This window comes from Apteryx mantelli, chromosome 3 (assembly GCF_036417845.1).
Source record: "Apteryx mantelli isolate bAptMan1 chromosome 3, bAptMan1.hap1, whole genome shotgun sequence".
NCBI lineage: Eukaryota > Metazoa > Chordata > Aves > Apterygiformes > Apterygidae > Apteryx > Apteryx mantelli.
This window is the reverse complement of record NC_089980.1, coordinates 14038666-14066651: the sequence shown is the minus strand read 5'-3', so window position 1 is coordinate 14066651 and position 27986 is coordinate 14038666. Positions and strand designations below refer to the sequence as shown.

Below are 27986 nucleotides of genomic sequence, written 5' to 3'. Positions count from 1 at the left end.
CGCTGAGCGGCCAGCGGCCGGGCCCGGCCCGGGCTCTCCGCCGCGGGCTCCGTGAGGCGCCCGGCGCGGCGCTCGCCTCCTCAGGGAGCGGCCGTTGTGCCTCGAGGAGGAGCCGTTGGCGGAGCCGTTGGCAGAGCCACGATCTGCGCCCGCTGACCCGTCGCCTGGGAGCCCGCCAGGTAACCTGCCCCGCCGCGGCGCCCCCCCGCCTGCCTCCTGCCTCCCTGGGAGCGCTGGCGGGGGGGTTCCCTTTCTGCTCCCCTCCCCTCGCTGCGGGAGCGGTCCCTGAAAGCTGCGGTGGGACCTCTCCGTTGGGGAGCGTTGGGGTGGCTGCCGAGGACCCTGCTGTCATAGGGTCCGGTGGGGGGGGGCTCCCCACCAGGGTGATGCGTGGTGGGGAGGGTGCTTGCCCTTGCACGATCTTGCCTAAAAAAAAAATGTTTTTTTAGATTATTATTAAAGCATGCCTTACTTTGATGTTATCTTAACTAGTATGCGAGCAAACTATGGTCAAAGTTTCTCCTTCCCCCACCCCGCTTTCCATTCTGCACCATCGCTACATTGCATTTAAGGATTCTGTGTGAAGCATCGTGCCCATCCCAGCATCTTTCCTTTCCATAGGTTCTGCAGGTGCACGGGAATAGTAAATCCTCGGTTTAGATCGTGTCTGTGCTTTTCTTAAAAATACCACTCTTAAACCAGGTGCAGCACTTCAATAACATAAACCAACTTTCTGCATAATGGATTAATGCTTTATTTAAATCACTGTTATTATGAAATATTTTAAAAGCAATGGGAATATTTTGTGCTGCTTAATTTAGAGTTTTAAGTGCTGATAAAAATTGTTAAAACTGTCATTTATTTTTCTACACTGTGAATATATAATGAATTGATCAAAATTAAACAATTCTGAAACATTTTTCCCAATTTCCTTGGTTTGAGGAAAAGGTCAAGTTGAGCTTTCGTTAGAGAAACAAACTGGAGAGAATCTGATGTTGTTACCTCTCTAGCAGTCAGATTTATTATTGGCCTTACATTGCAGTTCTTATGGTGTGCACATTCTTGCATGAGAGATAGTCTTGCATGTTTTTAACTATACTTCTTACAACCTTTCCTAAAGGAGAAAAGACCAATATTAAACATCAGATCTAAAGACACAAAGGGGAGAGTTCTGTGCTATTTCCAAAATAGAAGTAAATAAAAAGACTTGAATCTATATACTTGCAATAAGTATGCTCCTTCATTCATCTTTGCAGTAGTGATTCTATAAGTAACTGTGTTTTAATGTACAGAATAAGTGGATAAAAAAATATTTGAGCAACAAAGTCTTTATTCTCCCTGAAGGTATCATTACATTTTAGAGTACCTGTCATCTTTGCATGTTTGGGTTGCTTCATAGTCCACAGTGCTGATGTATGCATAAATTTGTTACCAGTAAAGTGCTTAAAATCCGCTGTGGTATTTTTCTTCATTAAATTATAAATTTAGTTATTGCAAAATAATTGCTTTTCTTTTTTTCTTTGACTGATTACCCAGTGTGATCATATCATAGAACTAAGCTTTAAGATGGGGATATATAAAGTAACACCACCACTAATAATTTTATTTTCATTAAGTATATTTTATGTCTTGAGCTCAGAGGATATTAGTACATGATCATTTGCTCATCTCATTCAAACATATTTCTAAACCACTTGCTACACACATTTAAGATACCACAAGAAGTGGTCTTCGTATCTCCTAACCACTCAGTTTTGCCACTGGTGCTGACCTATTCTGGCCTCGTGATTCCTTTTCATAGCAGACATGGTAGATACCCAGTGGCTTAAACTGAATTCATACTGACCTCTGTCTGTGCACCGATGGAGAGAAGTCTCCACCACAGAATTACCACAGCGACGCACTTGGCAGGATTATCAGAATAAGTGCTAATGACTCAATGAATGTGGGAACTAATCTACCTTTACTAACTCCCTGTGGCATCTTTCTTAGTTGTAAAGTTTGGGCTCATGTTGTCCATGAAGTACCTTTGACTTCAAAACTGGCTATTTGACACACTTTGCAGCCAATTTCATTTAGATAGAATTGCTCAAATGCTGCGACTTTTATCCATTTGACTTGTCTTTCTAAAATGAAGCTTTTAAGTGCAAAGCAGAACACTCTTTTAAAGATCTCCCATGAATATATGAAACCTTATTTGAACCTTATTGGATTTGTTTTTTGTTTTTTTTTCTGATAGTTTCATTCAGCTGCTCTTCTGAGAGGATAAAAAGTTATTTGCTATTGTGACTTCTGTTTCTACTAATAAAAATAAAAAACCAAGAAAAACTAGAATGGCTTTTACAATCTGAAGCAAAACCAGTGCTATGTTATATATTTTAAGAGTCTTTTCTTTTAGCCGCATGAAAAGAGGGTGAGGCAAAAGAAACAAATACATGTCATATCCTTTTAGTAACTAGTGGTCGGTTAAATCTGCTAATATCCAAGTATGTTTTCCCTGAAATTCTCTATAATCCTTGTTTTATACATTAAAAGTCAAAATTTTACATGTGAATTTTAGGTCTCATTATTTATGTGGTCTGTTTAAGGTACTTTGAGAAAGATCCCAAGTGCTTTCCCAATGCAAGTCCTCATTAAGATCTTGCCTGTGCATTGCCTGAAAGTCTTGATAAATGCTTGCACTTTTCTACCAGCATATGCTAAGCGAGTACTTTGAACTTTGACTCTGTTCCCTGGTGGTATACATAAAATTGATAATAAGAAACTAAATGTTTTTTTTTCAAATTAGGAGTGCTGGATTTTTAGTGTTTACTACTGTTCTGCATGCTTTGTTGTCTGTTGTTTGACGTGAAACTGGAAGAATGAGGCTTCTCAGCCCTGAAAATCCTTAGTAAATGGAAATTATGAATGCTTTGGGACAATTCAAAAGTCAGGTCTTCAGGATGACAGTTGAAAGACATCCAGGTTTCATGCTTCCTGGCTCCAAAGTAACATTGATTGCTCTGAACTGGGTGCCCTGAGTTGGCTCATGTATAATTGAGTGAGGTTTGCAAAACAAATATGCTGAGCAAGAAGAGACTACAGTTGAGCAGTAGAAAGTCTGGGGAACAGAGAAGTATATTTAAATCATTTTTCCCTCTTGTAACTTAGGCAGCTTATTCAGAGATTGTAGGAAGCCCCTTTTTGCACTGGAGGACTCAGTGGTGCGAGTCCCTCCTGGAAGCGGACACTCAATAGTTCTCTTTCAAAACTGCAAAGGGGGAAGGTAGATGTGCTAGTATATCATCCTAAACATTTAGAACACCGATTCCTAGCAAATCCTCCAGCTTACTGCTGTTGGGCAGTTTGTGAAAGTGATTACCACCCCTGGATTCAAGGACTTGACTGAGAGATGGATATTATATTTTCCATTCCCTCTTTGTGTGAAGGGATTAAAATTTATACTTCCACATCCCAGGAGAGTTCTTCAGTTACCAGGTATTTAGCAACTGATCAACAACCGTTCACATGTATTTCTTTCCCAGGGTCTAGCTCTAAGTATCCAAATGCTTTGATGGAGTTAGAGGTAGAGGCTTTGGTTGCTAGTTCAGCCCTTCTTTCAGCAGTTTTAACCTCCAGAGCAAATATGGCCCAATACAAGTTGGCATACTTCATACTGCTCTCTTAACTAGAGTGGGTATTATTTTTAAATTACAAATTAAAATGGTTTCATGCTAATATATTGGATTGCGATGTCCAGTGGTGGAGGAATGGGCACGTGTTCTGTTTAGTTGCATCAGCTGTAGAGGTGGAAACTTCTGGCAGAAGTATGTGACTGACACTTGGGATGATAAAACTGCATGTTTGCCAGCACATGCTTGTCAGAGCCACAGGGGTGAGTAAACAGAATTATTGTCTAGTTGGTATGCGTACAAGCAAGTAAGTACTCCAGAAAAAGGACCTGTTCAAGTTTTTGTTGGATTAGGTTGTTACTGCATGGTCTTTTATGCAATGTTTTGGGTTTTTTTTGCATTGATAATGAATCTCATCAGCACGCCTTACAGATACTGCTTGTTGAATCTACTGCCTTTGATTCAAGTTTTATCTAGTAGTCTTACCTATTGATGTGCTCTTCAAAGAGGTGATCAGCTTCTCTTCTAAACTTGTGGAGCTGGAATTAATGGTTCCTGTGATTGCACCTTTTTTTTCTTAGTTGTCTTGCACTGACCTGCTCTTTGCTTCAGACTTTAGGGAAAGGAAGACTGACAACAATGTTTTGCCTTCTCATTCAGGAATAGTTTTTTTTTCTAGATTTTGTTAAGTCAAACTGCATTTAGTGTGCAAGAAAACCTTCACGTTTGCGTGGGTGTGTAGTTTTGTTTTTTTTTAACCCTACAAGTTTATAGGCAAATCAATTTTTTTTTCCTCTGTTCTTTTGTGAAGAAACAACTCAAAGAAATATTAGTACTTGCTGCTCTTATTTTTTTTGGTGTGTTCTGCACATCTGCCTTTTCTGCCCCCCCCCCCCCCCCATGAAATCTGAGGATGCAGAAGCGTGTCAGATACAAACCTTATAGCATTGGTACTTGGCTGCAATGCTGTAGTAAATATTTCCCATAGTAACTTAGAGTGCTACCATTAACATGCATTAAGCTTTAACAAATTATTCAGTTACTCTGAAATCTGAGCATTATTTAAGTGCGTACATCTCTGTGTGTACGTTCTAATAACATTTTCTTTTCTAGGCTTTAGTAACCAAAGATGAGTCGTGGATTTTCAGAAAACAATAACTTTCCATATGACAACAACCAAATGGTTTTGGATATGATCCTGTGTTCCCTAATTGGTGTTCCTCAACCTATCAACTGGGACAGTGTGGCAAGGCTAGTTCCAGGATTTACATCCAAAGAGGTGAATTTACTAAAAAAAGAATCTGCATGCTATACGCAGTACTCTATCTTCTTTTGCTTCTTTTGTTTTGGGAGGGAGGGAAATGGAAGTTAAGTTGTTTTTTTTTTTTGTAAAATAATTTAAACTATAAAGAGCTAAAAGTGTTAAATGAGCAGTAGATTGAAAAAGTATATTTTGTTTGTACAAAACCTGAATGTTAAAGTTTTGAAATAAGAACACAATGTATTTCTTCAGAACTAGTATAGAATAAGACTAAAAACTACTGGAAAATTTTATTTTAATAAAAATTGAAAAGTAGAATTGAAAAATAAAAGAATAATTGCACTAATATGTTTCAAATTACATAGTTAAGACTTTCATGATGACAGTACCCATTAACTTCATGCAGATTGTAGTATACTTTACTAGCAAACCTAATAATTTCCTTTGATTGGCATTACGTTCAATACAATTCTGAGCAAGTAAAAGTTATAGACCTCCACTAGATAATAAAGTCATGCAGTTGCCTCTTGCTTGGTCCTGCAAGAAGTGGCTTACTCTTTCTCTGGAATAGGTTTTGGAAGAACTTGCCACCTCTGTACACTTAATCTTTCTGGATTGCTGAATTTCATGATGAACTGCCTTTTTTTTTGCTTTTTTTTTTTTTTTTAACAGTTTTGGATTTTTGGGTTCTGAGGTGAAGTAAACCAAGAGAAGATAATTTATGTTCTCTTAAATGCTTTTGAGCTAAGAGAGAAAATGGCTTTTGCCCTTGTGATTCAGTGAAGCTGGAAAAAACAAGCCAATAGTCTGTATTTTCTTGCAAACTTAATCAAATGTGTCAGCTCACATTTGTAGCATTGCTAGTGGGCTTCACTGTGACCTTGTACTTAGAACATAAGTGATTGTTTGGGAGCAGGAGCTTATGTGGAATGTTACTGCCTTGCAAGCTGAAAAAAGTGCTTGGCAAAGGGTTTAACATATAAATATATTTTTTGTGGTCACTGCTGTTCAACTTCCAGTTTGGATAGAGTACTGTACAACCTTGAGCAAATAAAATAATTATAAAAGAATCCGTCAGCTTTCTCCTTATATAAAGATAGTATGGTTGATTAGTACATGTCTGGTTACTGTGTTTTAAAAGAACGAAGTGTCTTAAGTATGTGGAGTCCCTCTTTAAGGCAGCTAAGTGAAGTGAGACCTGTGCTTTCATGTGTCTGTTGAATCTTGTGAAGTGGCATTGTTAAAAACTTGAGACACTGCATTAATATCAAAAGGCTGTCACTGCGTATGCCTCTACCAAAAGAGAAGGTGACATGCAGCAATATGTCAGTTAGCTAAATCTGAATAAATAATGATAAGAGATAGCAGCTTGTATAGAGCCAGAGTGTTGTATCACAGGAGGATTATCCCTGGAGTTTGGTAGATTAGCTTGTATGTGTAAAGCTAGTTGTGTGTAGGAGTCTGCAGAATCAAGCCCGTGATTGTCATTGTGTAGGTACAAATTGACAAGATGTAAGTACTTTTTAGTTCATCAAAACAAGGAAAGGAAAGGTAATAGAACTGCATTGGAAATCACCAGTCCCTTTTGTCCAGAGTGGAAATTGTAAAGTAAAAGAAACAATAATTATGAGCCAATTAATATAGCTGCTTTTACTAATATTTGACAATGTTAATGGTAAAGCAACTAGTTAAAAAAATAATAATAATAATTTGAAACTCTCCTCAAAGCTGACCCTTTGGAAGATCAGGCCTAAAATAAAGATTGAAACAGGTTCCATCTTATCTGTTTTTCTTCTTTCTGTCAGAGTGTTTAATCATGGCAAATCTGATTTATTTTACTGTATGTTTTTGTTCTTTCCTGATGCCCCTAATTATATAAGAAGCCTTGTAAGTTTAATCTTTTGCAAATGAACAGTTTCATCATACTGATACAATACAATGAAATATATCTGCATCAAAAATCACAGTTATTTTAAAATGTACTGAAAGCTACTACTTCATTGTCCTATTGCTTAATCTTGTGACAGTGTGCAAAAAGGTTTGATGAACTAAAAAGCAGTGGAAGTTCACCTGTTGACAACCAGTATAATCCCCTAATGGCTGCTGGTGGGAGTCCTGTGGAAACTTTAGCTACGTACATCAAATCCTCCTTGCTTGATACACAGACCGAGTTTCAGGAGCCTCCCATTGGGCAGAATTCCATTACTATAACTGGTATGTTTTCAGTAATTCTGAAATATATTGACTTTGATTATAATCAATATGTGCATGCTTTTCTGTCTTGAGTGCTAAGTCCACCCAGGAATGGTACTTGTTTGTCTTTGAAAAAGAAAAGTTAAGCACACATATAATGCATATAAGAAGCCACTTTCAGTTCATTTAGATTAAGAATCAATGTTTGGGTTTTTTAAGTTTGTTGTTCCAAAAGGCATGTTATGCTGAAGTTTATGCTAAATCCTTCTGTTTGGGAGGGATGAGGATTATTCTTCTGTTTTGTGTCCCTGATGTTGCACTGTGTAAACCTCCAACACTTACAGTCACGTCAAGCTGTGTTATTAAGATAAGTAGAAAGTTTTTGTGTTGAATGGCTGAAAGCTGAGACGGTGGTTCCTCGAGGTCAGCCTCCTCTTTCCCAGCAAAAGGCCCTGCAGTTGTCTCAATGGCTAGATGGCTACATGGGAATTTGAGCATAAACTAGTTACGTTTTGATGCAAGATATTCTTGTATTGATATATAATGAGTCTTGGTCAATTATGTGGCCCAATAATACTTTGATAGAAGAGGACTAGTCCTAATGATTTGTGCTGTGACTGAAAAGGAAAAATATTGGTAACACCACCTTAAGTACCTCTCCTGTAAGAAGTTTTAATAAAACAATAGTGCAATAGTTATTCTCTGGTTTTCATTGTAAATAAAGGTATCTTCTACACGTTGGGAAACTTGCCAGTTGTGTTGCATGAGAAATTTGCTTCATTCCAGTAATGAGTAAATGATTTCTGTGTTACCCATTGAGATGATAGTGAAGGTTTAAGCCAACAGAATTTTCTCTGTTATGTTGTCTTTCTCAGCGTTGCAGCTTTCTGATCACTGTTCTTTTTGCAGGATAAAAAATAGCTTGCCTTGCTGGGCAGTGAATATAATGTTTTTTAAAAGTCTAATAAAGAGACAATATTTGAAAACTGTATATAGAGTTTATCAGCTATCAAGTGCTATCAGCTTTCAATTATGTACTTGTTATGTATATTAAGTTAAATAAATAGTTAACTTCTTGCACCCACAGGTGGCTGCTTAGAAGATTAGTAGCTTCCCAGTAGGCAGTTAACAAGCTAACTCTGCTTATAGAATTCTTTAGATAATTAGTGCGTGCTTTCTTTTTAACAATTTGATATATGTAAAAAGTATTAATGCAGTTAAGTACTCTAATGTTCCCTAGTGCAAGATCTTAGCCTGAGATTTCCTTTGTTCCTGTCTTTCCAACACATTTTTCTTGTGACTTGGGATAAATGATTTCTCATGTTTGTGTAATTTCTTAATATGTTAAGATTAGGGTAATACAATCTCTTTCTACTGGATTGTAGTGAACACACCTTCTTAATACTTGGGAAATACTCAGATATTTCAGAACTGAGAATTTGAGAAAAGCCTATTTGTAAATGAATATTTTTTCTTTAATTAATTACTTCCTAGTGAATTTATTCACATCGCCTTATTTTAGGATCAAGAATTTGGGGCCTGTTTGGATTTGTTTGTAGACATGAGTATCCCCAAGAAAAAGCAATTGGACTCAATTCATTTTGAACTGGATTTTGGTTTTGGCTGAGTGGTAAAAGCTTATTAAACTGGATGCTACCTATAAGGCAAACTGTTGTTAAGTCCTTCTAAATGCATATTATGGCAGTGCATAAGCGTAGGGTGGGCTTTTACCCAAGGTATTTCTGTTATTAACTTTCGGAAGTTGAGCCATCTATAAGCTTGAAAAAAATGATTGGAAGAAATGTGAGGTAAAGTTCAGATGTCCCTGTTAATTTGGCTGTATTGCATATTCTTCTCAACGTTATTTCCTTTTCTTTCATAAAGAACTTCACTGTGTCCAAAATAAATTTCTTAACATTTGCAAACAGAACTTTTCAGTGTCATTTTTTCCGCAGGCCTTTACTTAAAATATTCATCTTGCATTGCATTAAAAATCCAGGGCCCACATCTTGGCTGTATTTCTACCAGTATGGGTCATCTGTCTGCAGTGGAATGGCTGCCCTGAAGGCTGTGGCTGACCTAGCCTCTTCCAAGGTTCTTCTAGTGTCTGTCCAATAAACTTTCCCCTAATATTAGCTGTCTTTCCTTGATTATGGCCTTAACTAAGGCCCACCTGTGCATGGCCATAGGTTTTATCTTTAGAGAAGGTTTTGCTGCTTCTTCCACTAGTGTGTTAACTTCACTGTCCTGAAAGGTGCAACTGCTGTGTTCTGAACAGTATAGAGCTTCCAGATGGTTTTTGATGTCAGTCAGCTGTAAGATAAGAAAGTCAGCCATAAGATGAGAAGGTCTCTCTTAAAGAGTACAGCTTCTTCCTTTAGGGAGAGGATTCTTCTGGAACACTTCTCCTAGAAATCTGAGAGTAGGGAGTAATAGTTGAAAATCATGACCTTAGGTGTGTTTATCAATGGAAGCCAGATATGTGCCCTTCTATTATTTTGAAAAGATAATGACATTTCTGAGTTATAAGCAAGATTATTGGAAGTTTCAGATTGCAGTGATCCATTCATCACTGTAGAAAGAGTTGTTCAGTATCCGAATCTTAGGATTTTCTTAACTCTTGATCCAGAACTCATTTGGATGGGTGACCAGACCTCTCCTGTCTTCACTGGGTTTTGTGTCCAGCTGTGAAGAGAGCCTATTTGAACTAAAGCTCAGTTGTCCTTTATTCCCGGAATAAGCTGTGCTGTATAGATTTGGGACTAAAAGAATCTGACCGCTTTTTTGAGCGTTGTCTTATTCAATTTGCTGCTTTAAGCCATGTGTTTGAGAAATTTAGGAAAAGTACATCTGTAGAGACTTCTGTGCTTCAGCTTGTAAGCAGCATACTTCCACAGCTAACAATTTATGGATAAGAAGCTGAGTTAGTCTCAAGCGATTATATTCTGGTGGCAAAGCTTACCGAAAACAGAAGCCTTCATGTGATTGAAAGTCTTAAGACCCACATCCCACGAAGAAGAAAAGGGGAGCTAAAGGAGTAGATTGCATTCCCAGAGGAAAATGTTGAAGACTGCATAAATCTCTTGGCTCTATATTGAGATGGGACTGATCTAGATTTGCAGCTAAGTGTCTGGGCACTCCAGCAATGCTGCTGATCTGAGTTTCTGGTACATGGCTTGGATTTTCTGCTAGCTCTTATGGTAGCCCAGATCTTGCTGCTAATCATGTAACATTGCCCCAGTATGAGAGCTGTGCTTCACTTGTGCTCCAAGATGCTGAAGAGCAAAAGGTCGGTCCCTGTTGTTCTAATGAAGCCTTTTTTCCTTACATTTAAGGAAGGTCCAGCACAACCTCCGCAAGGAATTGTTCTTCAGAATCTGAGAAAGGTCCTGTGCATAAAGGTGGGGAAGGCACTGATGGAAGTCAGGGGTAAGATGATGTTTGTGGTTTTTGCCTACAGGATTATATAGCTGACAGAGCACTCATTTGGAGGAATCCCAGAATAATAGACAGCACCACTAAAAGGGGTGCAAGAAGGTCAGATAGTCATTCTCCTTGTTCAAGGCAGAACCAGTTAACAGTTTTTCTAGCTTTATTAATAAATATGAATGAAGTCTAAAGAATTTTTGGTAGTTTTCCAAATGTTTATATTTCACATGTATTTTTATATCGTTTCCCCTGATTCTGATTAAAAATAAGAATGGTAGTGGAAATGCATGTGTCCACAGTTTGTGTATTGGTTTTCTGAAGCCAGGGTGACAAATACATCTTGTCCTTTAGTACTGCTATTACTAATGATTGTAGAACTAGTCTTAGGCCAGGAGCAAGAAAATTTGCTGAAAATCTCAGTGAGGCAGCTTATTTTTGACTAAGTATTTTAAATTTCCAAATTTTTTTTTGATTATTAACCAAAAAAGTAACTGGACTGTCATTTGAAATGTGAGCTCGCTGGAAGGTTTGTCAGTAAAGTAGCTATCTCTCTAGTTTTGAAAGCTGTTTAAAGTGCTCTGAACTTTTTCCTGTCACAAAGAACACAGCTGTGAATATCCTAAACCTAATGTTGCTACAGAAATACTAGGGATTGGTTTGAGAATTTCTTATGTGCAGTAGTGATAGGTTACTTATGAAGCCGTAGATAGTTCTCTTCTGAATGATCAATCACTGCTGTGGTGGGAAACACAGTGTGATCGTTAAAAAGGAATAAAACAAGATTGATGCTCACTAACAGTTAATTAAAAAAACAAAGTTATGTTCTGTGAACATAGAATTGTCCTATTAGTCTAGAAGAAGAAAAGGAAATCTGTAAGTGAAAAGTGCAAATAAAAATTTTACTACCAATTCAAATAGCCGTGTGCATCACCAGTGCATCTTACTATAGAGATACTTACAGCATGATGTGTTTGATTCAAACCTAATGGTAACCCTCTTTTTGTAGAGATAGATTTTACTGATTCTAACTTTGACCTTTTCTTAAGAAATAGGCATTTTAATATACAGTAAAGCAATTTTAATTTCCACAGATGAAAATTGCTATAGTATACTAGTTAATGTCCTTGGTACCTCAGTAAGTTAGGGGTGGGTGGGCAGATGTGAGTGTGTGTGTATATGCATGCTTTTTTCAAGGAAGTAAAACAGGGAGAGCAAATCATTTATGTGATGTTTTAACAGTATTCCATAACAAACTGGAGACAAATTGGGGACTAGAGTTATAACTGTTCTTTCTCCAGTCCCTTAACCATTAAATCACACTTCGATTATCTGTCTGAGTATATGCAAATGTGTGCTTTTCCACTAGCATCTGACAGTAGGCCCTTACTGTTAATAACTGTGCAATTTGTTTTCCTTCTGTTAAGAAAAAACTGTTAGTGATGTCAATATTGCAATGTTTGATGCAGTTTTGGAGATGAAATTTTCATTAATCAATTTTGGCATTCTTATTGGCTTAGGGTCCTAACTCGTTTTGTGGCTTTCTTTCTTTTTAATTGAGGCCAAATATGGTGATCCATGTGTGTGATGAAGCAAAAAACCTCAAAGAAGATTTCGTTTGTCCTCGAGACCTTTTGATTTCAGAAATGAAATACTTTGCTGAATATCTGTCAGTGGATGCCCAACGCTGGGAAGAGGTGGACATTTCAGTGCACTGTGACGTTCACATCTTTGACTGGTTGATAAGATATGTTAAAAGGAACACTAAAGAATCTGAAGCTTATGAAATGCCCACTTTAGGTAAAAGACAGTGTCTTGATCATTTGTGGCAGGTTCATTATGATATGTACTTCAGACTAAAATCTCAAACTAATGGAAAATTAGTGGTTTTGGTACAATTCAGCCCCAGTCTCTTGTTTCAGTGCAACACCCAGAAAGTTTTCATTCATTAGAAAGGGATTGCAGCAGAAAATTATGTGGTCATTATAGCAGAAATCTGATCTGTCAACACTGACAGTTTTAAGGAAACATCCTGATAGCTGAAGTGGTAAAAAAGGTCTAATATAGTTTGGGATCCGATTTTTTTTTTTTTAATCTTTTTATGATCCTTTGTTATCATCTTTTAAAATATAAACAGAACAAGGTAAGAGAGTCCTAAAAACCTTTGCATTGCAGGTTATGTTGAGCAAAATTTCAGCTGGGTATGGTGGCTAGGGATGGAAGTTAGCTTGTTCTATGGTTGTTGTGTCATTTTATCCCTATGAAGTTACCTTTTCCAGCTTTTATATAGTCCAGTTTGATATAGTTTTGCTCTGGCCACCTAAATGGTAAAGAAAAAAGAAAAATCAGCTAGAAGCATAATTAAACAATTGAACAAGATCATTCTAGTTCATTTGCTAACAAAAACTGAGAACCTGGGCAAGAAAATGACTGTAAGAATAATACAGTGTCTTTGTATATGGAACCAGACATCTGTTTCATAAGGTTGGAAGTCTTCTGTGTGTTGGAAGATGGAATGATAGGTTGACTGGTAAAATAATGCTTACAACATGTGCTAAATATGCAGAGGGAGGGAGGTGATGTGAAATTATCAGAATTCATGTAAAAACACTCCTTTTGTTGTTTTCTAGAACCAGCAAATGTCATATCAATTCTTATTTCTTCTGAGTTTTTGAAGATGGATTCATTAGTAAGTATTAAAAAAGAAAGATTCTGTGCCATAAGGGCACAGCTAATCACTAGGTGTCTAACAGCTTGTTTGTTATGCTTTGACTGTTGCATCAGCCATTGCATCTGTTTTATATAATGAAGATGTTTTGAGATTTTTGCCACCTTTTCACTCAAAGCGGTAATCTAATATTTGCAGAATCTCAATGAGGGCAATATAAAATTTGTAGAATAAGTTGCTTTTAAATGTGATAGTGGGCTCTTGGATTTGTCTTCTGATGATTCATCTAAATAACCTTGGTATCTGACTTCTGATAGGTTTTATTTAAAAAAAAAAGTATTGTATTGGTGAATACCTTTTTATATCCTTCACCTCTGTGGAAATAGCGACTATTGACTTGTTTGTTAAAATGTTTGTCAAAAGTTCTGTCACTGGGGTGACCTGCAGTGAAATACACAGTAAGGTTAGCTGTTAAAGTTGAGATCTATGCGGTACCATGTATAATGTGTCCTGTGCTTCTCCATTACAAGTAATTGGAAGATACCGCTTGTTGAAGATGAAATGTTTCTGGAGCTGTTTCCCAGGCTGTAGAGACCTTTTGGAGGAGAACACAAACAAATTAAGAGTCTCATTAATGCAGGGTCGCAGTTAGACAAATCTTAAGCTTGCTTTTTATTTTTGAGTTGAACTGAACTAGTTTTGCAAAACACCACACACTTTAAAAAAAGAAAGCTTGAAGCAATTCATCTGCGATAGCTTAGTCTAGAATTCTTTTAAATTATTTTTAATATTTCTGCTTTTTATAGGTAGAAAAATGTATTAATTATTGCCATGAAAATATGAATGCCATTGTAGCCACGCCATGTAACATGAATTGCATCAATGCTAATCTTGTTACACGAATTGCTGATCTCTTCACACACAGTGAAGTGGAAGAGGTGAAGGACAAAAGAGATAAATTTAAGAGGTAACTTTTTGCAATATAATATACCACTGAAATACTATAGCGCTTCTGGATCATTTCTGGGAACAGCTAAGACACTATGGAGTCTAGAGTAATAAATACAATTTATACTTTTATATAATGTATCTTTAACACAGAATATCATGAAGTGACTTCAGAAATTTATATTAACATTTTGAGCCAAAGGAAAGAGCTTTTTATAGAAGACAAGCAAAAAGAAAGACCACAGTGGGAGTGTGACATGGATAAATTATTCATGAATCCTCGCATGGAGGCCAGGATTAGGGAAAGGAATCTTTAATGGGGTGGCATGCTCCTAATTCACAGAGAACAGTTTGGTTTCAGCAGCCTGCAAACTGTGATGTTTGGGCATAGAATTTAGGATGGCCAGAAGGCTGAATAGCTGTCATGGAATATTATTTAAACAGCGTACATAAGGACTCTAGGTTAGTTAATATCAAGATAAGGGTCAATTAATAGTAGGCAGACTTACAGGCAAGCAAGATGAAAGTAGGAAAATATTTTAATTGGCAGGAATGAAAACATTACCAGTTTAGTTCTAAAAGTTAAGTATGGCTTCACAAAAGCATTCAGTAGTAAAAAGTGTTTTAATCAAGTAGAAGCTGTGAGTTTAGATAGCAAACAAAGGATGTAATAGAGGGAAAAAAATTAACCATACGGAGTGTACATTGAAGAACATGCTTTATAAAGGTAGGAATTCCATGACCGACTCAGTGGATGTAAGGTTTTATCTGTAATATTATCACCGCTTATAAAGACGTGAGGAAAGAAATCCTTTTTTTAAAGTAAGGTTAGGAAACAGTTACCCAAACAGCACTGCATTGCATCTGCAAATGAGGCTGAAGCTGCCAGTTTAGATAAGCAAATGCTCTGCGTGTGCAGAGTTGTGTGTTGTGAGGGAAATTGAGGTTGGGCAAGAAGAAGGCCCTGTGCCATATAGGGGAACATGACAGAGACGGTTTAATGAATGGCTTAGCAAAAGCATTTAAAGTCCCATTAGGTCCTCCATAAAGAAAAAAAAAAAGTTCACACTCCTCAATGAGTAAATTCCAACCCCAGACAAGTCCAATTATATGGGCATTTCTTACATGTATGCCACAAACATTATCTTAAAGGAAAATCACATTAAAAGCTAGATATTGAAAGAAAAGTGACAACTTAACATATCATCAGAATATTATTATTAGTCTCATTATACATAAAGCAATTTTCAGGTCTTTTTCTAATGGGTAAGCTGTGTTGCTGTCATTAATAGTAAACTTTTCTGCAAGAAGATTGAGAGACTCTTTGATCCAGAGTACCTAAATCCAGATTCTCGGGGAAATGCAGCAACGTTATACAGGTGTGGTAATTTTTTTTTTTTAACTACTTCAGTTACACAGATAGCCTCTGTATTTCACAGTCTTGCTCTTACTCCAGAGTTTTGTGTCTTTTTTTTTTTTAATCTAGATGTTGTTTATGTAAAAAGCTGCTAACTAAAGAAACAGAAAGACGAATTCCTTGTGTACCGGGAAAAATCAACATAGATCAACATGGGAATATCGTCTATGTTCATATAAGGTAATATGTATATTAAATATATTTCATCAATTATATGATGTTGGGTGATTTTACAAAATACTACATGTTTAGGAGTTAACATATTCACGTTACAAAATTGAGTCATAGATAGGCATAGAGCAGTATAAATCATCATCTCAACAACTTTTTTTTTTAATATATTCCCTAGCAAAAACAACAAATGGGAGATTATGGTTGTACTTCTGAAATTCATTTAGCAGTGCCACTGCTGCTGCAATATGGAAAAGCTACATCTGAGATCACTGGGAGTGCTGTTTTGGGTTGCGCTGCTTTAAGTAGAAAATACTCAGCTAATTGTTTCATCAAAGGGTTTTTTATATGTAGCCAATGACAAATTGAATTAAAGGCTGCATTTCCACAAGGTTTGTTAGGGAAGGGTTGATCTGTCTCTGCCAACAAAGAAATGCTAAAGATTTTATTCTGGACTGACTTGACGCTGTCACATCAGATATTCATCCTGCTTAAAAATTACTATGAATAAACTTTTACCAGTTTTTTTTTTTATTGTTTTAAAGTATTTGTCAGAGGTGTTTCCAAGCCCTGTTCTCTCTGTATGCCTGATTGATTTGGCACAAATGTTATATTGATTTATGTCTGGTTGAGCCATGTTTCTGTACAGTGCATTCCCTTCTGAATGAAGACCAATGCCTGACAAGCTGCAGTTCCCTCCCTTCCTCCCACCCTCCCCTTTTAAGGAAATTAGTAACAGCAAGACTTTCTCATTGGATCTATTCGATTCAGAACAACCGAAACACAATTCAGTGTCAGCTCCCAAGATAATACATGTCAACTTGGAATTACTGTTGGGAGATAATACTAAGGTGTGGAGCAAGTCCTGCCTAACAGTCTAAGTAGAATTGAATCTGTGACCCTGTCCTGACGTATTAGGATCGTTGGTGATAAGCCAATTAAAATTCTTTAATTGTATTACGTCAAGTGGGCTGAGTGCACATAGCTGCTACATAATTCCTAGCGCGTATATGTACAGGTTCTCAAAGTTGATTAGAATCTGCGTAATCTTTTGAGTATTTGTCTTCTGGTACTTGTGGCTGCTTTTCTGGATAGAATCCATTTACCCATTCCTTAGACTAGGTGACACTGGCCACTAATGAATCCAGGCTTATGATCTAATACAAGCCTGTCTTTAATGGTATAGTTGTTTAAAAGTGGATTTGTATGCACTAGATGTCTAATGGTACCTAGAAGTTCCCATAGGAGTTTTTGTCCCCTTAGACTAGACTAGGCACCTACATAGTAAAAAGCTGTTCAGGCCAGGACTTAAAATTGTGGGGAAAACGGTATCTGCTCTTTCCAAGAATAAAATGCATCAGTGCTGGATGCATATTGTCTTTTGAATTCAAAAGAGGTGTGCTGTTTTATCACTAGGAAGGAACAAAGTCCATAATACACACTCCTAGTTTTAGAAACAGAAACCTCAAATGCATATAATCATCAAGAAAAGATACTAACATTTTTCAGAATTGCTGTTGCATTGCAGATACATAGAAACATACTATGTTGCATTTTAAAATAAATAAAATAGAATGGCAGTATTTCACGTCTGTTATACGGTAGTATTCTTCTAAGGGCAGAAAAATGCAGTATCATTGAATTTGTTCACACATGCATATTTTGTTTTCTTTTAGTTTGTGTATTGAGTTTTCCTTTGTTTTATGGTTCTCCTGATTTCCGTAAAGCTTGATATTTATCTTAGTTTACAAGTTGCAGTATATGAAGTTTGAAATGAAGCAAGCTGTAATGTGTTGTTATTACTAAGTTTAGGATGTTTTGTCATCATCTGAATTTCATTTCATTTGTCCCACACTACCCTTGTTATTGTAAACTCTTCTGTAGGATTTTCACCAGTGGAAGATGTATTGCTTTGCTGTTTCTCCACCTCACCTTTCTGGTGGCAGGATCAAAACTGCTTTAGGATTCTGTGCATAACCTGACCTTGTGCTTTTTCAGAGATAAAACCTGGGAAGTCCATGAGTATTTAATTGGTCTTCATGAGGAATTAAAATCTTGGCGAGATGTTTATTGGCGCCTCTGGGGGACTGTCAATTGGTTGGCCTGCTCAAGGTGTAACCAAGTTAGTATATTTTCACTTTTACTTGCTTGTCTGTTTGTCTTTTCTTGGGTGAGTTTTGGGGGCTGCGTCAGGGACTAAAAGAGTATGGAAAACATATTTATCCCCTCCATTTAGCTAATTGGTTTTGATACCAGCTGGCTTTGTGATTTTTCTTTTTTGATTAGGAGACAATTACTTGCATTATGGAAATTACAGAAGCTGTGGTTCATGACTTCGAAATACTCCTTTCCCATCACTTTCCCTTTCCTTTATTTTCTGACTGCTTAGAGCAAAACATGCTTAAATTAGAATGGCTATTCTCTGAGCACTCAGGTTTTAATGAGTGACATCAAGGCTTTCTGCCTTAAGAAAGGTGGTGGCTGGGGGGGAGTTTTCTTGAGTTTTTGCAGCTTTTGGTGTGTGATAGTAATAAAGCTGATATGTAGTCTTTATACTGCAAAATTTTGACTTCCATCGGTAATCTCACCTCTCATCTCTCTTCTTATTATAATGTAGTCTTTCCTGTGTACTGAATTCTCCCATTGCCAGTACCATTCGCAGCCAGTTCTTTATCCAGGTGTAGCAAGTGCTCTGGGTTCCACTGGGACAGGAATATATCCCTGTTGTAACCAAAAAGTACTTCGATTTGATCCTACAACCCTCCCAAAGGTACTTCATTAATAGTTCACTTTTAAAAGAGCATAAGACATGGGAGGGGACGGGTTTAGGAAAATAGATCTTTTGCAAAAAGAGGACTGTGCGTTGCTGCAGTGTCTCAAAGCAGTGCAGGATGAGGATTCTGACCTCGGCCGTTCTCCTGCTGCGGTGAACCCTTCTGGGATCACCCCAGTGCGGCAGGCGTTCCCTGGCAGGCAGAGCGGGGTGTGGGACTGGAGAGGGAAAGGGTGCTGTGCTCATGTCGTAAAGCTGTTTTTCACTTCCTGTCATAGTGTGTGCAGTGTAAGCTGTCCGTACAAGCAAGGGACGTTAGTCCATTCCCTTTTGTCACCTTACAGCTTCACCACATTTAATGCTAAAATTGGATATGAAACAGTTCTGTAAAAATTGTTATTCCTACCTAGTGGACTCCGCTTTGCTTCTCAGGATGTCTGTTTCTAGAAGTTCCCATTAACTTCAACAAATACAGAATCAGTTCCACCTCTTTAATCAAAAGCTCATCTGTAGTTTCTGTCTTGAAAAAGCTTCCAATTATAGAGACCAGAAGTTTCTAGAAAGTTGAGCTTTCGTTATCATGCTTGCTGGACTCAGTTCTTCTCATTAGTTCATGTATCTGATTTCTTTATGTGTATATGTATGACAGGGCTGTAAAGTGAGGGATCACGTGGTTGGTTTACCTTCAGGAGATGAAGATGGGGATGTTTTGCAATCTCGGACTACTAAAATACTGAATGATCTGCTTCATCACAGAGATGTTGTTGTTGTTCCTTTCACTAAGGATGAAAATAGGTAAGAACATTGTTCTGAAGTAACTTAGCCTTTGGCATTTTACCTGTGTGTACATTACATTTGACTTCCCCATTTTGAAATGTGCAACATATGGGATTTTTAGAAGGTACTTGATTTTATGATTGTTTAATTGGAAATTGGGAAGAGAAGAGCAAGTATTTTTACCTTTTTACACTTCAAACAGGCATTTAGTCATTCAACCTCCATAACTATTCACTCCTATCTTTATATTTTAATGCATTGTTATCAAAAAACTAGTTATGTGGCTAACGGGGGGGTCTTTTTATCATGAGTAAAGAGAGCCTGATTGTAAAGTTATGAAATAAAAAAACCTTTTTTTTTTTTTTTTTTTTTTTTCACCTCTTCAAGTGATTCTGGTATTGGACTCTGTGATGAAAAAGGTATTGAATGTGATGTGCTGTTAGAACCAAATATGCCGTGGGGCCCCAAAACAGGAGAAATCAATGCTGTGAGTGACTGCTAGCTTTTTTCCCCTTCTTCCTGATAATGAAGATTCTTACAGAGATACTTTGAAGAATTCATTAGACAACTTTGTGTATACGCATTGCTAAAGGAACAAGCACACAACTGAGCACTGTGGGATAGCATTGACTAGTCTGGGTACAAAATGTCTGTTGAGAAGGCAAAACTTTTACAGAAATATTTCTGATAGGCTTTGTAAAACAGAAGCAATTCTCCATATGTCTGTGCTTTACAGACCATTTGTAAACTGGTGGTGTTTAAGGACCCAGTCGTACTCCAGAATACATCAGGTGGTGAATATTATTTAAATAATTGCCTTCTTTGGTTTGTCTGCTAATGTGTCTGAGTATATCTAGTGGCTCTTGTAAAACCCATAAATGAAGAGCAGTAATCTCTTCTTTTCCAGGTGCAAAAGATCCTATTTTCCAGTGCTGTGATGTATGTTTTACTATGTATATGCCAAATCATCAGAGTTGCTTTCTAAGTCAAGTTGAAGTAGAGTGTTTGTAAAACTACCTCTGCTTTAAAGAGATCCTTCATGTAGAGATAAGTTTACAAAGTTCTGCACCCGTTGTGGAGCTTCACTTCAGTAACTCAGCAATCCTGACAGCAGCAGGATGCTGCTGGCTCCATGAGAATTTTACACAGAGCACCAGAAGCTTCTGCTACAGATGCTGGAGTCTATTCAATATAAACTCTAACATAATTTGGTGCCCAACACTTGCTCCTCCCCGTCTGCTTTTTTTTAATTAAAAAAAAAAAATCCATGAGTATCTTTAGTGCTGAGGTTGGGCAAATTAGAACGTGATTCTGAATTCACTGCATTTAATGGAATAGTAGTTCACAACCTGTTTGTGCTTCTTCATTCCACCAAAATGTGAAGTCAAAGATGAGAGTAAGCTTTCTAGGGGCTACAGTATATATTGCTGTACTACAGCATACCACTCCTATTTTGAGAATTGCACTCACCTATTTTTTCTTTTAATTATTATTAGTTCTCTAACATATACCTCTTTCCCTTTTCCTGGCTGCAGTTTCTTTCTCTGAAGAGCTGGACTTTGCAGCTGGTTAGTAAAATGTTTTGTTCATAATTTAAATATTTGCTCTTCTGTACTGGCAGATAATTAACTTTGATTTTTTTTTTTCTTATTTTCTAATTAATTTGTAGGAAAAGATTTTCTTACTTTTGCTTTAATTTGGAGTTTGTAGTACAGTGAAGAACTTTCAAGGAATCATAAAGTATGCGTGAAGTGCTACTTTGGCCTGAATAAAGATGAAATATTCCTTTTAAACATTCTTACAAATGACAACAAACAATAGACCTGCAGTGCGTGCATCAGTTCTTCATAGTTCATTAAGCTGGCAGAGATGTAAATGTTCAAAATATTATTTTTAAGTGTCTGTCTTTTTCATGACTTGTCTGAGATGCTTCATGTCCTAAGCACTTTAAGTTGAACTTTTTTTTTTTTAAACTGTGTCAAACTGAGCACCTAAAACCATCAGAAAGAATTGCTGATCATTCCATCTGCTGGTTAACATTTTACGGTTCTTTCATGTTATTGGTGCTGGAAAGCAACAAGTCAATTAAAGCACACTTACACCTTTATCGCAAAAAGCTTTATCAGGGTTGAGGGCAAATGCAGAGGATAGGGAGTCATTCTTCGAGCAGCATAGAGTGACATTTGGTTTACTAACTATTTTTATATTCAAATGCTAGAGAGAGCAGCAGTTCAGCTCTATAATTATGTGGCTAACTCAGATACTTGCTACCATAATGTGAATTTTTTTAGTAATTAAAAATTATATAGCAAATAGTACATTGGATACTAAACATAGAATCATCTAATAATCTGGAGGTCATCTTGTACAATCCCCCCACACTCAAAGCAGGGCCAACTTCAAAGTTGGATTCAATTTTAAAGGTGTATCAACATTGCTCAAGTTTATTTCCAGTCAAGTTTTGAATATTTCTGAGGATGGAGATTCTACAGCCTCTCTGGGCAACCTCTTCTGATGTTTGACCAGCCTGAGGAAACATAAATAAAAATATTTATCATAACATTTTAAGCAAAGATCTGAAATTACTTTTTCGATATTTGAGAATCATGTTCTCAGACCTAACTTTACACACGGTTACCTCACTCAGATACGAAGCTAGATTTGGAGAGAGCTCCTTAGGACAGATTTAACATATCATTTAACAGGATCAAGGCACACTTATCTGTGGCACTCTCCTCCCATCTGTTAGAAACAGCAGTCGTTGTTATCTGAAGAAGAGGAGTATACCACTGGCTCTGAGGTCACGGAAGATGAAGTGGGGGACGAAGAAGAAGTGTGCAGGAAACCAGGTACAACTACAGCCATCTCTGTAGTAAATCTCCCTGGAATTTAGATACAGGGATTCAAGGCAAGGCAGCAGAATTCTTCTGTAAGCAAACTTTAAACTAGAATTTTTAAAATCAAAAATAACATTTGAATTTTAGTTCTAGATTTGTCTGTGCTTAGATAGAGACTAATCTGCTGCTTGGTGCTGCCAAAAAAACACTGGCAAACAAGGGAAGTTGAAACTATTCAGATGCTGAGATGCCCTCAAGGGTGCGAGGGCATATTTTACAGGAAAGACTATCAAGCAACTTAAGAATTTTCTCCTAGATTAATGTTGGAGGAAAATACAGTAGCTACATGCCTATATTTTCTGCATGCTTGTTTGCAGAATACTATTCCTCTGATCTCATAACTTAGTGAGATGACTAGTGAATGTGGCTAGAGTTGTCTGCATTGAAGATAAGCTCCATAAAACTTTTTTTTTTTTCTCTCTCTTATGATAAGGAGTTTAGGAGTATGGAAATCCAAAAAGCAGCTTCTCCCTTTCACCCTAATAATGAGCCACTTGAACTGAGGCAGTTCTTTGTTCTTTTTGTCCTGACACGAGGGGATTGGGGTACACCAATTCCTGAAAGAAGTTGAAAACTGAAAACATCGTAGTCTGCCTTTGACTTGTTTGGTTTGACATCACCAAGACCTTTGAGCTTGTTGATTGAATTAATGTTCTCAGAGATGTAGTGTGTATGTGCACCTGCTTTTGAATTTACAACAGAAATTTGGGCAGTTCCATGTAACCATTTTGCATTTTTAATATATACTTCAGTTCATGCATGCTTCTAATGGGAAAGTGTTTGAGTAATCTGTGAGTGTTACTAACATGCCTGTAACATTAACAAAGGAAAAATATCCAGTCCAATTACACTGTTTGTGAAGAAGTAGAGGGGAAAAAAATCCTTTTATAGCTGTGTAGTTCAGAGATTCCAGATATCTGTGATTGTGCTTGTTACTAGATATTGCATTAATTAGCAGGGAGAAAGGAGAAATTAAAGAAATTCTGCAAGCACCCAAAGAAAGTGGTTTCTTCACCTAGCGTTCAGAAAAAGGAGAAGCCATCTGACAAGGTAAAATCTTGAGTTTTGAAACCAGCCCCTCTGGACTGAATAATGAGGAATACTCTTAAGTTTTAGACTTCCTCTTAAAACACACTTAGGAATATACTTTTCTTTCTTTAGTCAAGTTCCCGAGATGCATCTCCATTCATGTAAGTAATTTTCAAAGTCCTTGAGACCATATTGTAGTACAACCTTCTTTGTAAATGGCTACTGATAATACTCTGTATGCATCTTTTTTTTTTTTTCCTAACCAGTGTGAGTATGCAGCAAAACAAATGGGATGCCTCCAGATCACTAAGATTCAACCAAGATGCTCAAAGAGAAGACGGTCCGTTTTTGCATGGGCTTAGCTTTTGTAATATTAACATTATACAGAGAAAATTATTCTCTCCTATAAGAAATGTCTACTTCTCTTAAAATACAACTACTTTAGAAACTTTTAGGTTGAATTTACTTTTAGATATAACAAAATTTATTTTGCGTAGCTACTTCTCATTTGGTAGAGAATAGGCTTCTACTAGACTAATTGTTAGTGTATCAGCTGTTTCCAAACCACACAGCGATTTCAGATTCTTCCAAAATGTAGAAAAGTATTCACACAGCTGGAAACTACTCCTGAAAATGTTACTTTAGGATTTGATTGGCACTTATTAGCAATCTCCTGTATTCTGCAGGAGAAAAAATCTTTGTGGCTAGAAAATGAAAGATAATCCACCATTTAAAGCCACGCACTTCACATTCACTTCGAATGAAAAATAGACAGACAGTCTTGGGTCCACTGACTAGAAAAATATTGGGAAGGAGTTCCAGGTTTGCAGGAGGAAAAAGGAAAATTCCATCATAACTGTATGTTAGGATGTTTTTTATTCTTTATTTGAAATGTCAGCATATAATCTAGAGAGATTATAGGGATAGTGCTGGTGTTGTCATCTGCTGGCCGCACAGGTATGTTAATAACTTGCTTCTCACATCCCTGTGCAATTTGTTGTGTGTGCAGATAAACATGTTCAGGACTATAATCGTTCTGGGGTTTTTTGTTTTGTTTTGCTTTTTCTTAGTCTCTCCTGAGATTCTTGTGCATTTTTGCTGTTTTGAAAACCACTGCCTCAGAAGCATTCCTGTAGATTTTGTTCTCAGTGTAGTGCATCAGGCTAATCCTGGTATCTGCTGGGAATACAGCTGAAGCTAGGTTATGCATCAGGATCTCGGATCTAGGTTATTCAAGATTCTTGTATGAGCTGAAAAGAAAGCTACTTTTGCAAATAGAATATCATTAACATGTTCTTGTCTCTTGTTTTCACTAGCAAGAAAAACTTGTGTTCTAAATATTATTTCTTACTTCTCATAGATCAGAGAAGAATGTCTGAGATTACAGGGCACTTAATAAAAATGCGACTGGGAGACCTTGATCGAGTCAAGTCAAAAGACAGTAAAGAAGTAAGGCTTGTCTTGTTAAATTGTAGTGTTTACAGAATTTAAGTGAGTCTTAGTAACAAAAATACGTAATACAAATGAAAATACCATCTTTTTAACACTTAATCTTAAAAAGTAAATTTGATCAGGCTTCATTTTGTACTAAAAACTGTGTTTAGCCAAATAGGGGTGTGTGGGTGTGTGGTTTTTTTGTTGTTTTTTTTTTTTTTATAGTTTAAATAATTTGTGAAGTTCACTGCCTTTAAAAACCTGACATGGAAAATAGGATGGATTTGAAGGGTTTCAGTACTGGGTGGCGATAATGAAACCAAGTATGCTATAGGTTCTCGTGATTTCTATGAGAAGTCACTGATTAAACTGGAATAATTTCACAACTTGATTTCCTGAATTGCAGTACGCAGGAGGCATTTATTCTAGGCTCGAAGCTCAGATAAAGGCCTCGGCACAAGTCAGTGCACGACAAAACAACACTGAGAAGAACACAAGGTAAGATTTTAAAATGAAAGGAAAAAGCAGAACATGGACTTTTTTTTTCTTTTTCTTTTTTTTTTAAACATGCTTGCCCCATTTCAAACACATTTTGCATCAGCATCCCTTTGAGCAGTTAACCATGTATAATGTAAAAGCTTCCTTTATCAAATTACACTAGAGCTAAGAGAATGAAACCCTTGTACCCACACTGGATGAAATGTTTTATAGCTGATAGGTTGGCTGTTACTCCAAGATAATTTTTTGTGAAACTTTGAATAACTGGAAAAGTGTCAGCCGAGATTCCTTCGTCTGTTCTTTGGTCTCCTTCCAAAAAAAAAAATTTTTTAAGAACTACTACATTACTGCATATGAATCACTTATACCTTAAAAGGGAAAAACAAAAATTTACTGAGAAGCTGGCACATTGTGCAGTTGTAGAGCCTAGGACTGGTCATAATTTGGCCAGTAGGTGAGTCTCTTGAGCTGAAGCTTATAATGGAGTTGCTGACAAACTTTCAAGCAGGGGATAGATGCATAAAAATATTGTCAGAGAAATTTCTCACAGGTCTCATCTCTGTCCACGGAATTGCAAGTGACTACTTCTATAGAATTAGTGATTTCAGAAGAAAGTATTCGATGTCACAGTTCTTTGAATTCTTTATATGAATATATAGTTTGTGGGTACAGGTATCCTGGCAGAAAGGCAACTTTATCAGTAATAGATATGAGTGAGATTTTTTTCTCTTCTTTTTGAAGACACTTTAACATGAAAATAATTTCAAATACTGAACTAGAGAGCTGACTTGACAGTAGTAACAACACAGTTCTAGCAGTAATAATCTACAAATATGCTTCTTATGTGTTCTTAATCCAGGTCAAAATCCCGTTTTGGTCAAGGTCGTCCAACATAAGGACTCATGAAGAAAATATAGCCAAAATACATTACTGCTTCCTGAAACTGTACTGCACTCTGACATATGAAGAATACATATCTCTGAAAGCTTTCCTGTGACTTATTTATTAATTTAAGCCATGTAAATTATTTTGTGCGATAAATGAATGCAAATCCATTGAGGTCTGTACTTATTTTAATTGTAAATACACTATTTCTTAAATTTAAATTTAATTTTTTTAGGCTATTGTGTTAAGTTGCATAGAAAATATTTTATAAATTACGAAGTTAAATTATTAGACTATTTATGGCGGAAGACGTAAATATGCCTTCTGGTATGCTAGAAATACTAAAAAGGAAAAAAGCAAGACTACTGAATTCTGAGTACAGTCAGCAGTGTTAACACAAATCACCTACAATATTTATTTTCTATAGTATTTAATGGCACTTTTTAGGTCAGTCCTCTGGGGATTTGCATTTAAAGTCAGTGGAATTACCTATCACCTAGACTAGTTAGAGCAAAATTTTAATGCAGTTTTGAGGCTTCCCTCCATATACCTACACAGCTCTCATTTGTGTGAAGGTGGGCAACAGGTGGGATCTAGACCTCCAAAGATGATTTAAATGCAGTGATGATGCACTATTGCATCTTGCATATGAAACACTTACTTTACTTGTATGGAAAATTAAATACTGATTCCTATTTCATAGCTGACTCCTTGCACAATACAGTATCTTGTTCCCTTCTAATGTCCAGACCTTAGGAGGCAAAGCACTTCCATCTCTTAATGATGCCATGCCACTAAATTTTGTAGCAAATGTGTTATTAATTCTGCATCTTTTAATTGAGATGAATCATATGAGGATTTGTGCATACTGATTTTTTGGCTCTAGTTACTTTCTGAAACCTGCCTGAATAATGCTGTTTTGAAGTCAGATGCACTTTCAAGTTTTTTGTTTGGAGCAATAGAATACAAGTTTGTCTATACGTACAATCCAGGGCTACCAAAATGAAATAACTTGCCTAGAAAATAAATCATGTCTAAGCAAAGAAAATGGCAATAATAATGGCTGAATTCAAGAAAACACGTTCTGACTTTTTGAAACAGGTAGAAAGAGCGCTCAGGGAAAACTTTTTCCGGACCTCAGCTGTACAATAAATTGTGAGTTTGGAATTAAGTCAGCAAGATCTTGGGGCGGGAGGGGAGGGTACAGGGCGAGGGGTCGTCCTTGAAATGCACTCTTCTCTCTATTCAGGCTTTTTTGTTTGTCTTGTTTCTTGAGATTTTTTAATTGGCATTAGAAGACAAGGATAGCAATACTTGAAAATACTGCTTTCAAGGTGGAAGATTTGTATTCAAACAATAAAAATGAATTTTGTTTATTATGTGTTTTGTCCAATGCCATAGCAAATTCAGAGCCCAGTGAAACCAACAGGCAAAACTGTGGATTTCAATGGCCTTGATTTGAGGCAGGAGTGGTAACTTTGCAGGAATACTTTAACCTATATCAAATAAATAAGGCTTTACTAATGCCTCAGGTCTGTTTGCAAGTAGTAATGCAGTTCTAAGCATTTATAGTAAACACTGAAAGACTGATTGTTGTTTGCTGAAAGAAGAAGTATTTAAAATCCACCAGGTACAAAATGCAATAGAAAGTGTTTTGCCATAATTTTGTGACTTCTGATAGAGGATTGTTCCAAATTCCACAGGTAAACTGTGCTATGAAAGTTGCAGGCTGCATGTGTATGTGTTTAGTTTTCTTAGACCTACTGACTAGGCAAAGGGGGAAAATCCCACTGGATTGGTTATGAGGGAAAGTGCCAGTTTTGCGTGCCAGTATTGTAATATTTTATTCAGAAATGGTTTTGAGCATATGAGAGTAATATATATGATGTGCAGTCTATCTTTTAAGTATTTTCCTCCCTTGCCAACCACCTTGAATTTTTATCTTGTATTAATTTTGAAATCTTGTCTTGGTTTAACAGAAATAAATGTTACTGATTT

The 27986-nt window shown here is 36.8% G+C and overlaps 1 protein-coding gene across 1 annotated transcript; it reads left to right on the top strand.

Annotated features, from left to right (window-relative positions):
* The first annotated feature begins 7 nt into the window (after positions 1–7).
* SANBR (SANT and BTB domain regulator of CSR) lies at positions 8–27986 on the top strand. Its single transcript, XM_013950029.2, has 21 exons — positions 8–179; positions 4725–4890; positions 6900–7086; positions 10401–10494; positions 12053–12291; positions 13122–13180; positions 13966–14126; positions 15400–15486; positions 15594–15704; positions 17694–17817; positions 18313–18465; positions 19118–19263; positions 19633–19732; positions 20781–20813; positions 21995–22094; positions 23098–23192; positions 23304–23332; positions 23438–23511; positions 24532–24620; positions 25012–25103; positions 25963–27986. The coding sequence occupies exons 2-21, from the start codon at positions 4741–4743 to the stop codon at positions 25997–25999; spliced, it is 2160 nt and encodes a 719-aa protein (XP_013805483.1). The 5' UTR covers positions 8–179; positions 4725–4740; the 3' UTR covers positions 26000–27986.